General features: G+C 39.0%; 1 protein-coding gene across 5 annotated transcripts in view; it reads right to left on the bottom strand.

The window, feature by feature from the left end:
* Positions 1–9,974, bottom strand: part of LOC111925296 (uncharacterized) — a 28,307-nt gene extending 18,333 nt beyond the window's left edge. Inside the window, exons 1-4 of one of the 5 annotated variants that reach the window (XM_086895596.1) lie at positions 9,937–9,970; positions 9,640–9,715; positions 8,595–8,663; positions 3,519–3,552 (exon numbers count right to left, since the gene is read on the bottom strand). In XM_086895596.1, coding sequence (XP_086751722.1) covers positions 3,519–3,552; positions 8,595–8,663; positions 9,640–9,714 — 178 coding nt within the window. In that variant the 5' untranslated portion in view covers position 9,715; positions 9,937–9,970. Of the gene's footprint in view, positions 1–3,518; positions 3,553–8,594; positions 8,664–9,639 lie in introns of all 5 variants that reach the window. The other 4 variants (XM_086895586.1, XM_086895611.1, XM_086895616.1 and 1 more) reach the window with 4 other exon arrangements.
* Positions 9,975–13,889: the final 3,915 nt, after the last annotated feature.

Raw genomic sequence — 13,889 nt, 5'->3', positions numbered from 1 at the left:
TGAGGCATGAGTTTACTAAGAATAGTAAACCACTGTATTTTGCTACTGCCGAGTAAATGTTTGCCTATGTGCACATTGGCATTGCCTCATCATTTAATGCCTCTCACTCAAAGCAAAAAGCTTTCAAAACTTTTCTATTTTGGCCAATAGACCCCAAGAAGAAAAATAAAAAAGCAATGTTCATTGCACTCTGCTCCTTATGAACACGTGGGCAACTGCCTTAAAAAAGAGCTGAAAGAAGTATTCCATCTGTCCAATTATATCACTGTACAACAGAATCATACAACTGAAATTTAGGTACTCAGGTGTGTTTTGACTTAAACTCTTAGTAAAGTCTTAGAATTTTGGCATCTTCTATTTCCGCATCTTCCATTATGTTGCTTTCCTCTGAACTGCTGAAGAGGGGAAAAAAACCCATCCAACTCTGTCATTACCACAAAAATAGCTTGGGGACAGTTTTGCCATATGGAAACTCACATGGTAATGTGATGAAGAAAGATGCCTTTCTTACAGGATGTGGAACTCATCCAAAAAACAAACATCTGCAATCAGCTGCATTTCCTCACTTAACTAACTTAACAAAGCCAACATGATTGTACAGTCACACAGGTTACATGCACTCACCACTTCTGGATCAGCAACTAACTTTTGATGGGTTCAGAAAGGATACACGGCATATCCCAATTAGAAACACTCAGAGCCCAAACAGCGTCTTTTTAAATTTTGGTTTATAAATGGCAGGTGTTTGGTTTACAAGGGAGGTGGTTCTCCCTACTGACTTTAGTTTTTTTTTAATTCTGCAGCAAGGAAGAAATGCAGATGTTGATGTAAAACATTCTGAATATGTCCAGCCTCATCCTCTGAAGTACCTGTTCATTTTTAGACAATGTACATTTCAGATACTTGTCAGGTATCCTACCAAATTATTTCCAAGAAAGCTCATCCTTCACTTTCACAATATTTTCTTCCTGGTTCTTTGAACTCCAGCTCTGTGAACACACTGTCACATTTCAATCTCACTGGAACATTTGATAGCATGAACATTAGAACAAGCTTGCAGATCCAGCAACAATAACAAAATCATCTCAATCTATATACTGAAATAAAATTAGATTCATACTTTACACAGTGCCTCTAATTTAAGAATATACGTACTTTCCATGTTCAGTCACAAAACTTTACTACTGAATTTAGTGATTTTTTTCATGCTTCTTTCATAGGTTTACAAACAGTAAAAAACCAAAATCAGCTACTTAAAAAGAAAAAATAAAGGCTAGACAAATTCATAATTTATTCTTTTGTATCAGTGACAGAGCACAATGAATTGACTGGATCTGCTGGAACTTGAAGGAGAATTATTTATATAATTGGTAATAAGCCCTGCGGAGAGTTCAAGAATTTCTACGTACATTTTGACTACATAATTCTACATTACACTTCCTAACCTCTGAAAAGCTACTTAAGAAAAAGTTTTTCTACTTGTAAAAAAACCCAAAGCAGCACAACTGAAACATACAAATAAATTTAATCAGGCCAAATTTCAGCCTTTTTGGACAAGTAAACCCTACCAGTGCCTTGTAGAATCTTCAGTGAAGGTTCTTGATCTTCAGTGAAGCAGAATGCAAAAGATAGAGTAGAATAAAGGAGACAACAATAGTATTAATAATTTTTTATTGGAACTAAGTTTCTGATTGCTTCAAAATTATTGCCGAGGCAGAGAACTTTCTGAATAAAAGCACATCTTGCAATGCTTCTGACATGTGGTACCCTGTGATGTTGGCACTCTTCCAGAAGTTACAGGTAACTTGCTTACCAAAGCTTCTAGATTCTTCACTTTAATAATCCGATATTTTGACTTCTTGTTCTGCAGGATACATCCCAGTTGAAAGATTCCAAGTCATGACATTTCCAAAGATATTGTTTGTAGCATGCATACATTCTTAACCTATGGAATAAGTCTTTATTCTCCATGGAACACGAAGACTGTAGTACATACAGCACTGTTTTCTAAAGCCTTCGGTCTTCACAACAGGCTCCTGCACTGCACCACTCTTTTCACAGTCTTGCTGCCACAACTTCTGTCTTCTTATGCAAGTCACACATGCATACCATACATTATTCCTCCAAAACCAGATTTAAAGATCTCTTCATTGAATGAGTATTACTTTTAACAATCATTTCTGACATGAAATTCAAAGGAATCTGTAGAAAGTGTCTTCCAGTAAAAGCCCTTGACCAGAGCCACACAAATCTGTTCTTGATGCTGAGGTATAAATACAATTCTGCAGCGCTTGAATCCATTGGACTTTGAGGAGACTTGAAAGTTTTTGCAACTCTTCAAATTCTGTCAGAGCTTCATTACAATGTAGCAGTCATGGCTGCCGAGGCAAAAACTTGTAACTCTTCTCTCACATTTGAATAATGTGTCTTGCACTAACTCCCTGAGCAGCAGAAAACCTTGAGAGCAGCTAATGAAGCCCAGTGTCGTAGAAAAGGGCCTCTAACCAGTGTTTTCCCAGGCCTCTCTTGTGTGTTGATTCTTTAGGGTCCAGAAAGCGGTGAGCTCAGCCTGCAGTACTACCCTCAGTACAGGACTGACACTGTCACTCTTGCCTGTGCATATGTATTTTCAGGCACTTTTGATCAACTTGGTTCAAAAAGGCTGAGAGGTTCAAAAGACACTGGGGAACAGATGATAAAGGTGGGATGTAAGCCTTGCTTCCTGGGAGAACAGGCTAAGAAGATAAAGTAGAAGTGAAAGGCTTGTTTCTTGTGTGACTGACTGTATAATCATTTTGGTTTTTAATAATCTCATTGATTTTTATCAGTATTCCCACATCTGCTCATGCCTCTGCTTTCTGTATGTCATAGGAAGCTCTACAACAAGCTTTTCATTTCCACTGTGACATAGGTATACACCACATTTTCAATGTTTCACCACAACTCTTACTTTCATTGACATATGACAGTCTGGATTCACATTCTCAGTTTCTGGGGGAAAAGACACCCCAAGAACCAAATTCACCTTGTGTACATCTTTGTTCCTCCAAGTCCACTGCAATAAAGAGAGGCAGAACATTCCTGTCATGCAGCCAAGCCGCTTCAGCACTGGTAGAGCTGCATCTGCAACAGTGCTGTGTTAGCCTGCTGATTTAGCTTCTCAGCATTCCGCCTGAAGCTCAGCAGTCAGTGCATCAAGCTGACAGACAAGTGGGAGACAGTTTAGCCTGGGAAGGTGAGAAACTAAAACACTGACTATACATCGAGCCACTAGACAGATATATAAATATTTGTATGTGAAAAGGCATAACTAAGGTTTCATACTCTAAAACAATTCTTTGCTCAGCATTTCACTAGACAGATATCTCAAAAGAATGTTCAGCATATAAAGAGAAACACAGTTACAGACATATAAATCAGAAAATGAAAGTACCTGAACTATTAGAAAAGCAACAAAACAGTAAACCCCCAAGCAATATCTATCCTAGGAGGCTGGAAGAAAAAAGTATTATACTTACTATAGAAATTCTTGCGTCTCAGGGCTTTCTCTTGCTTTAATTATGAAGATGCAAGTCATCCCAAAATAAAATAAGAAAAAGAAATTAATGTGCTGCATCATTCAAAGGAAAAACCCAGCACTTCCAGAGAAGCCTTTGCAGATTAATTGCATTACAGGCCAAAGTTTCCTTTGTCAAATAGGAAAAATTAGAGCCTTTATAATTTTCTGCAAAAGCTGGAAGTACTGACAAAACTGTACTTACAGTTAACACAAGCTTACTTTCAAGAAAGCCCTGTTATTTAATATAGTTTCAAGAAATGATTATGGCTTGAAACAAAACATCTGAAGGAAAACCTAAAGTATGATTACTGCTCCTAAGTTTTCAGAAGGTGTAGTTCCAACAAAATAAATAAGGAAAAAATAACAAAAATAAGGGGAAAAAAAATCTCACCCCAAAGGGAAAAACTACCTAAAACCAGCTCACCCACAATTTTGAGTGGATTTGGTTAAACCTTAAGTCTAGCTGAATCTCAGGAAAGGTCATTCATAGCATGAAGAACAGGAAGAGTGTCTTTCATTGGCTGAATTCAGAACAGATGATGGCTTTTTGGCAGAAACTAAAGAAAAGAAGAACTTAAACTCCCACTTAATAGCCAAAGCAATCCTGACTCATTTTGAGAATTTTCTGTCAAGTAAACACAAACTTGTCATTTACAAGAATGGAACAATAAGTTTCATCATTCTACCACTACAGCAGCTGTCTGTCCAGAGCAGTCCATGGAGTTAAGTGCTGTATTTTCAATATTCAGTGGCATGAAAGAGATGCTGGACATAGGTGTGAAAATTCAATAGGAAGCAAGACTGACACAATAGTTAATTGTCAAGAAGCCAAGTAGCTATACTTCCATGGCATTTACAATATAAGGGAAGTTACTTTGGTCCTGGTATTGCCACTGGCTGTGGATGGTTTTGTATAAATGCAGCAGGATTTCATAAGCTTAGAAATACAGACACAGTGTTCCTTGCAGTTATGCTGCTCCAAGTGCTTTTGTTACTCGTTCTCCAGTCTTACAACAAACAGCTGCTAATACCAAGATCTTCAGACAAGCGCAGAAAACTTAGCAACTGTGAGCTGCTGCTCAAAGAGAATTTCTTCCTAACTATATTCAGACAATCAACTTTGCACCTGGGTTACTGCCTTTGTTAATATTAGAAATGCAGTTTCACACCTGAAGCTAAAAGTTCCATTTTACTTATGTTCCCTGCTACTAGATCAAGAATTAAGATTCTCACACATTAGGTAAGAAAGTTATTCTCTGTTCTGGTTCAGGGATTGCAACAGCTGTTTTTGAGCTAAGCCTGTGAAAAGTTAGAGTAACTTTTGGCAAAGTGTCTAACTTTTAGAAGCCAAAACTCAAAAACTACTGGTTTTAAGAGTTCAAACCTTCCGTGCACATTGTAATCTGTACGAACTACTGTATAAAGTAATTGTCCACACAATTCAAGTTCACAGATTATCGAACAGAACAGTTAGTGCATAGTGCATAGTTAAGTATTACAAGAACATAACATAATTTTTCATAAGCATACACAATCTTGAAATATATCAGATGTACAAGGATATGCATGGAAATTCTACTTAATTTAATTCTTCAAGCTCATAATAAGCAAATCAAGTTTTGGGGTTTTGTTTGTCTTCTGTTTGGTTTTTTCCCCTCAAAAGGAAAATTCCACTATTTAAGTTTCTCTGGATCATGAAGATATGCTGCAGAACGCAACAGCATGCTTTTTGAGACCAAATATAAACAATCCAACAGCAAGGTAATGTTCCTGTAACTAGTTATGTTAGATTCCAAGTATCAACACAATTATGTCTGACTGAAATATTTAAACAGCAATGGCTGATTTTACTGCCACGAAAAAGGACAGAAAGTTGTCTACACATCAGATATTTCAACCACAGGTTGTGATGCACAGCAATCGGGGTAAGAGGCAGAAGAAATAAGAACACTGAAATGGTGAAGACAAAGACTAATAGCTCTCTTCACAGATTTGAACACTTCTTGCTTCTAATGAGCCTGTAGAGTATTGAAAACAAGTTTTTCTCCTTTTGAGACATGGCAGGCATTTCTACCTATCTAACTCCAGATTTGGAGGGAGGGCAAGGAAAAGTGAATCTTTGATAGAACCAGGACAGTCTTCATCTGTGTTCCACAGTTCACAAAATAGGCAAAGCTCTTCTGCTGATAGCATACCTGCAAAGGCTGATCAAAATATATGAAAAGAGATGTGCCACTCTAGGATTTCCTTTCTAGCAAACTGAGCTATAAAATTACATATTTACAAAATTACAGAATTACATATTTACAAAACCAGAATAAATTATATCACATACCATCATATTTCAGGTATATACACAGCAGGTGTATTTTATTTGGGGACCATTGTCCCAAAAAAACCTAGATTTTTTTTTTCCTCAGCTGTGGAAAAAAAACCAAAAGGGCCAAACAAACACATCTTTCATGCATTATATCCTCTACTACTCTCACAGGCCTGTTTAAATTAAAAGGACTAGTAAACTTATATAAATGTTGTTTTCTAAACATTTTATCATAATGGCTAAAACTAAAATTCACCTGTTTTTCAGAGTACCCAATACCAGCCAACTCCAATTTTAAGAGCCATGAATTATACACACATCTATGAATACTTTGGCTAATTTGCTTTTTGTAACTCCCCTTCACATTAATACCTGTTCTGCAATGAAGCCACAAAACCCCATCATTGTGCAACCATACACAGGTGACACAGCATTCAATGCACAAGACAGACACAGCATTGTACTGTGATCATCCCAGCCACACAATCTTTTGGTCATCAGCACCTTTTTAACAAGGGTTTGGTCTTATGAACTAACAGCACTAGAAATAATTATGCAGAAACTACCTAGATAAATATCTTATGTACCTTTTTGAAATCCAGAAGAACCAAACTACCCAGGTGGAAAAACAGAAAAAAAGGAGATATAATAGCCATGTACACTGAAATTCAACTGAAGTATTCCTAAAAATCTGTCAGACAGCCAAGCTTTACTACTGCAGCTATTAAAAAAAAAAAAAAAAAAAAAATTTACTTTGAATAGCTATGGGAAACAGGCCAATGAAATGAGAATAATTTTATATATGTAGCATGTGTTTCCATTTGTTTCTTCAAGTTCTCTTAATGACTGTCCTTCTGATGAAGGACTTCTTCCTGCATTTTTGAAATAACTTCTAGTGGCAGACAAGCACAGAGTATCTTTAACAATGCCATTTTAAAAACAAATGCGCAACTGTTAGGAAAAAGGCAATCTGACTGAAGTCATAAAAAATGGCTAATAGATTGGTCAGGCAAGTACTGTGGTTTAGGAAAAGAACTACTCCCTTCTCTCCATTTTGTTATGTTGTCAGGACATCCTTTGGTATTATTTTGAACAGAAACTCCTCCAGTAAGGAACAACTGAAAGCTATTCACTATCTACATCTACCCTGCATTAAAAATAAACACAGGCTCAGGACTTTTATAGTTATTCCAAACCTAGTGGTACAAAACCCTGAAATCAATCTATGAGTTCTCATCTTTTTCCACCAAAGCACACAATAGATTTCATAATTTAAAGAAACAGAAGATTACTGAAAAGAATGATAATGTGAGCTTGGAGAGTTATTCCTACAGCAGTGCTTCTGTGTGACTGACCACAACTCCACACACCAGATTTCACACGTAACAAAAATCCTGTCTTCAACCTGTCCTACTCTTGCTTGCTATCAGCTCAAAGACTTCCCTAACACAAGCAACTTTGACAGATTTATCTGCCAAGACAAAAAAAAATTAAACTTGTCCCAGCATACATCCAAACATGAAACAGAAGGAAAACTATATGTAGATTTTCTAATAAAATATATGCTGGGTTTCCTACTTTTTAAGGGAAAGCCAGCAATACTTAGATTGCTAAGAAAGTTAGCTAAAAAACAAAAAAAAGAAACCACAAAAGCAAAGCAATTCTTTGCATCAGCAGGAACGTTTGGCAGGACATGAAAAATACAACTGTACACTTCTACTCGATCAACAGGGAACAAGAAGACTCAATCTTGTGAGGGGAAAAAAGGGGGCTGGAGAAAGTAGAGCCACTGACTCAAATAAGAATCAATACTATTAAAGTGATCAGCAAACAGGTAACACAATACTATTAATGTCTCAGTAGCAAAGAGGTGGGGAGATGCCCCTCATTTTCAAAAAAAAAAAAAAAAAGAAGAGGGCACACCAACACTTGAGAAAGGCAGTTTGTTATTATCTCTAATGTTCCAGGAAGAATAAAATGTCATTAAGAAAACATCAGAGCAGGCTCTTCAGTGCCACAACAATACAATCTGATGGCACCAAAGGAGTACAGACAACTGAGTTATGTCTCACCTTTACAGACTGAGGATGTGGTGGAATTTTAAACAATCATCAGCCAAGCAACAGCCAAAGGATCAGTCACACAGCATTTGTAAAAGCCTCATCTCTAAATATACCCTCACGGAACAGTGCCTAATTATTTAATGCCTTTGCTTGTTTTGTGCTTAAAACAGGGAGCTGTTATTAAGATGCTTCAAACTGAACTATCAAGTGTCAGACTTGATAGTTTAGTCTACATGACTCCTTCGGGAAATCAGAACTGGAGTTACTATCGAAGTAAAGCTCATTTTATTCAAAGTACAGGTGAGTTATGTAGACCTGGAAGACAGAACAGTACTTTTACCAACTGTATCCAAAAACAGAAAGCTGAATTCTTTCACCACCTGTGGCCCCTGTGTAATTCAAATGTTAATTTCACAATTAGCACACATTTACTTTTAGGTACAGCTGATGTTTCAAGTTACATGGTGCACAAAGCAGAGTTGTGAGATTCTCACCTCATCTTTTTCTTGGGATATTTCAAGCAAATTATTGTTACAAATCTACCAATAAGTCAGATAAGCACTTGAAGCCGTGTGAAATCAAGTAGTGAATTTGCAAGAGTCCCGGATTTATGATTAAATCTGCATATACATTTAATATGGAAAAAGTTTACCTTTCTGTGCTTTGAACCACGATAGTGTGACTGAAGACTTATAGCACACATACAGGAAATTTTACAAACCTGAAAGAGAAAAATTGAAGGCACATCTTCAGTTATGCTACAAATATTCTGCCGCTGGTGAATCATAAATGTGAAAAACATCTGTTCCTACAGTGTAATCGTGTAATTCTCAAGGTCCTCTTTGGCTCAAACAGTACAGTTTGCATGACTTTTAGGAGAACAGCTTACCACTAAAATGTCCAGAAATAGTATGCAGACCTGTTCAAACAATACTTAAACACATGTTTAAATAAATCAGGTGGTAAGAAGTTTTTAAGAGCCTCCCCCTTCTGTGCTACCAGCACTTTCTGAATTCTTAGTTTTCTCAAGTTCTCCAAGCTGGAAAGTCAGCAGAAAGGGACGATCGTGCAGTGACTAGAAAGGAACCGAGGCAAAATTACGCTCTAAAATATCTGCAACTCCGTTCATTGTTCATTCAAACCTGCGTTAAAGGGATCAGAAAAACAATGGAGGAAGACACATGCATTTCATCAAGATCCACAGACACGCAGATACCATTGCAATAATTAACAGAAGCCAATACAGACGTACAAATATTAATATATATATATATATATAAGACATATATATGTCTTATTATATATATATATATAACAAGATACGCTGTAGCAGGAACTTGAATAAGCCAGAAAAACATTCAGTGCTACAAAACCACTACAGGAATGGCAAATTTAACGCCTTCTGACACGGAGTTGCAGCTTTTAGAGATAAATGAGCCTTTGCGACCGCCGATCAGAAATACTCAGCAGAGACTGGAAAGGCTGCAATCAAGAACCATTCACCGCACCCGTGACTGCTCGAGAACAACCTGAATTCACCGAATCCGGAGAGCAGCAGCTCTTCCAGGGACATCACTCCCCACATCACAGCCCCCCTCGCTCCCAGCTCTGCCCGGCACGCCTGGCTCAGCTCCCCAGTCCCCGCACGCCTTCCGCTGCCTGCCCCGCCTGAAAACCCACCGAAGACACACACTCACTTCGCAGTAAAAATGTTTTTCCCCAGGCTCCGCTTTGCCATTTTCTGCCTTAACTTCCTCAGGCGCGACGTTCATCCTGCACGGCCGGGAAAGAAAAATTGAAAAATAAAAACAAAAATAAAACCAACTCTTGCTCACACGGTGCTTTACAGAGACCTGGGGGGAGCGGGGGCCACGCCTCAGGCGGACGAGCCGGGTTATTATTTTGCTATTTAAGCGCTATTGTTTTATTCTATGGCTCAATCCACATCTTCCGCCGCCGGCGCAGCCGCAGACCATCCGGGAGCTCGCGCCCACCTCGCCCCCCCACAGCATTCGTCACTTCCGGCGCTGCCACAGCCGCGCCCCCAAGGCGGCGGCCATTGGCGGACAGCCGCTCGCTTCGGCCAATGGGAAGCCAGAATCGCTCCGCTCTTCCGGCAGCAGGCCACGCCCATTGGCTGAGGCCACGCCCCCGGGCCCGGCCTGGTTCCCCCGGGCCGAGGGAAGAGCCCGGGAGCGGGCCAGGATGGATAGTGGCCGGGTCTGGAGGAACCCCGGGAGGAGGTCAAGGAGAGCATGCTGGGAACAGTTGAGGCCAAGAGAGGATACTGTAACCAGTTCAGACCAGGGTGGGTGCCTGGACCTGTTTAGGATGGATACTGGGAGCAGCTCAGGCTGGGGATGGGTACTGGGACCAATCCAGAGCAAATATGGGGAAGGGGACAGGGAGGACAGATGCTGGAACATGTCCAGAGGGGATACTGGTTGAGGTTGTATCTCAGCTCCCTCCCAGTTGAGGCCAGGGGGTGCTGGGCCCAGTACGGGGAAAGGGCAAGAACACACGCAGCAGCAGCAGCAGCAGCTTTAATTTAAATGCAAACGTTTTATTTGAAAATGTCTCAGCTTTATGCTTCTGCCTGGTAATAAATGTAAAATATAATTTAAGAAGTATGCTTGAAAGTTCTTTCTAAAAGCAGGCTGAGGAGACAGTACAAAACACAACAGAAAAATGTGCCGGTTTTAAACAACATCAAATCCACAGATCACTGCCTGGTTTGATTCAGCCACAATATCTTTTACAGGTATATTAGTGATATACCGTGACACCTATGATACTGCTATGCACGCAGCAGCACAGCCAGTGCTGCTGGTTGGGTTACACATTACCAAAGGTGATCCCACAGGATTCCCTGGGTTGCTTTCCCTGGGGCTGGAGCTGCACCTGTCTGTTGTTTCATCTCACCAGATGGGCAGCTTTCGTGCCTCAGTCACATGCCCCAGTGCAGGCATTACCTGCATCATGTAGAACATTTTCAAACAGCGGTAGAAATACACCCTCCCCAAAAAAAAGTTTTGGGGAATCATGGAGTGCCAGATACTACCAAATACACACTACCAGATACCAGTTCTACCAAAACTGTTGGTAGAACTCCGTGCGCCTATTTGTTTATCATAGAACCATAGAATGGTTTGGGTTGGAAGGGATCTTAAAGGTTATCCAGTTGCAATCCCCCTGCCATGGGCAGGGACACCTTCCACTAGAACAGATTGCTAAGAGCTAGTCTTGTCCTCCACTGTGTTTCTTCAGGAGAAGCAGAAATGGCACTTTTAATGCAGGATTGTAAGTGGAGTGTGGTGGCAGATGATACGCCTTTGGTGATGGTGTTATTGGTACCTGGACATTTCTGTAACAGTCAGTCTTTTACATGGAGTCACATTAAAATGCTTGATCATTATTTGTGGTTCTAATCTCAAAATCTGAAATGGACTAATTGAAAACACTGCACTGTACATGCCATGTAATGCTTCCATACCCTTCTTAATTAAAAAAAAAATAAAATTGCAAATTAAATTGCAATTTCACAGTGAAAGAATAAACCCATGTCAAAAAAAAAAGAAAGCAAAAAGGAGAAAATTAGTTCCTTGATTTTTTTGAAAGAGACACCTAAAGAAAGATCTAAAGAAAAAGGATTTTTGTCTAAAGAAAAAAGGATTCGGCATTGTATACACACTTTGCAGCACTTAGCTGGGAGTTTCTTGGCAGTACAGACTCCTGAAAAGAGGATGTTTCACCAGCAGACCTTTTTTCTGGTTTAGGGGTACAGCTGCTATTAGTGAGTACCTCCATCATATTAAAGAGGAGGGAGGATGTGAGGGATTGCACTTCTGCCTAACACTGTTCTTTTGTCAAAACTTTTGAAGTATGCCTAAAGTGGAAATAAAGCTACAGACAGAGAAAACAGAAAGGATGGAGACCAAAATGTACAATCCTATGCAATCAAAAAGGTGGAAAAGCTAGAGAAGGAAAAGGGAATTGCCTTTAAGGAAGAAAGTGTTCTTTGGTTTTGTTAAGCTCAAGGAGGAGAGGGTGTGAGGAAGAACCCTTTCAGAAGAGGGAAGTTTGTTGACCATGAAGAGGAAGAATCTTCTTAGCTATGGTGAGAATAGAAACAAAACTGAATACTATTATTGAGAACTGAGATAACTTTTGCCTTTTTTAAGCTCTTTTTAGAAAGACAAAAAAAAATACAATATTTGATGCTTGCCTCTCCTTATTTCATATTTTAAATTAGCACAGGGAAAATATACATCGTCCAAAACCTTTAAAAAAAAAAAAAGGAGGGGAAAAAAAGAGGTTCAGAAGGGAGATCTCACACCCTCCTGTGGTGCAAAATTAGATGGTCTAGGCCAGAACTTCACCTGATTTTTTTTTTTTTTACATAGCCTTTTAATTGCTGAAATACAATTAATAGTACCAGCCAAGCAGCTGATGTTCTTTCTATTGCCTCCTGCCACATCTTTATTTACCATAATTCTACCAATACAAATATGAAACTGGAGCTGTCCCCGGAGCCCTGTTGCATCAAGGAAATCTTGAAAAACTTTGGACTGCATAGTTAGAGCAATTACCAGCAGCAAGAGAGTTAATGCACATACCGAATTTGCCAGAGTTTGGAAAACTAGCCCCAGGAAAGGAACAGGAGCACTTCATGCCTCCTAGAATGATGTTTTCAGTCTGATTGAGAAATGTATCTTAGCATTGGAATGACTCAATTCTTGTTTTCAGTAAATTATTTTTAACCCAGAAGTTACAAAACCATTTCTACAAAAAAAAAAAAAAAAAGGTGATTTCAGGTCACAGAATTTTTAACAGGGGATGAAGAATTAATGCTGTAGTCACAGAATAATTACACTTTGATGGCAATATATCTTTTCTCGCCCCAAAATTTGCCTTAACAATTTTTATTTTTTTTTACTTTACTTCCCAAGTTCCACTCAAAGGACATCTTTGCCTAGGCACAAGCATCTCCAGACATTTGGGTTGTTTTTTTTTAAAAGTACTATGTGTGTTCAGAATATATTTCAGCCTGTCACTGATGACTTTGTTCAGAGGCATTTCTGATACCATGGTAGGGAAGTGTAATCACAGTGACAAGAACATGCCAGATGTCACTGAACCATGACAAAGATCTGTTTGTCAGGATTGTAGTGCCTATGAAATGTAGAGTGTAAGCTACCCAGTGCAGCCTTCTTGTATGAATCTCCTTCAGCTGGATAAAAGCCTTGTGATTACATCCCGAGCATGGCCACCTGCACAATCTCTTGCTCTCTACATGTTACAGACACCTGTTTCAGTTGTGACACAATTTCTCACAGGACCTGGCAAGACCTAAAAGAAGAAACTCCAAGGAAAGAAACTCCTGTTCTAGTGAGAAACTTTCTACAGTCTAGTTTAGGTTTAGGATTTTTGTCTCAGTATGATTAGAAAAGTATTTCAGTTTTCAATGTTTACACCCTAAGGGAGTAGAGAAACAGAGAAGATATTAGCAGATACAGAAGACAAGAAAAATAGAACACATCTATAGCCCTGATACTCTGAGGTTGGTTTTCTTGGTTAAGTGACACTTAAATGAAATATGTTAATCTTTTTACCACTACCTAAGGCAATATATGTACATGGGTAGGGGGAATGATGCCTTTTAACTATTAAATTTAATTAAAATGTAACATCTTTTCAAGACAATATAATGGGTTTCCTGAAATAACTACAATGAGTGAGGCTGTCCTATTTAAGTTCCAGTATGGCTTCAACATGAGTTAAGAAAAGCTTCTAGGCAGCAGAAGCTGGTCTTATCCCTCATAATATTCCTTGCCTCAGGCTTGTTGCCTCTTAAGTATTTTAAGTACTAGGAATTTCCGGAAAGAATTGCACATGCCCCGTCGATCTCAAATGATCAGAGGATAAGCACCTAAAGTCTTACAGAACT

Source organism: Cyanistes caeruleus, chromosome 1, assembly GCF_971803275.1.
Source record: "Cyanistes caeruleus chromosome 1, bCyaCae1.hap1.1, whole genome shotgun sequence".
NCBI lineage: Eukaryota > Metazoa > Chordata > Aves > Passeriformes > Paridae > Cyanistes > Cyanistes caeruleus.
The sequence above is the reverse complement of the archived record's forward strand: the minus strand, read 5'-3'. Positions and strand labels throughout refer to the sequence as shown.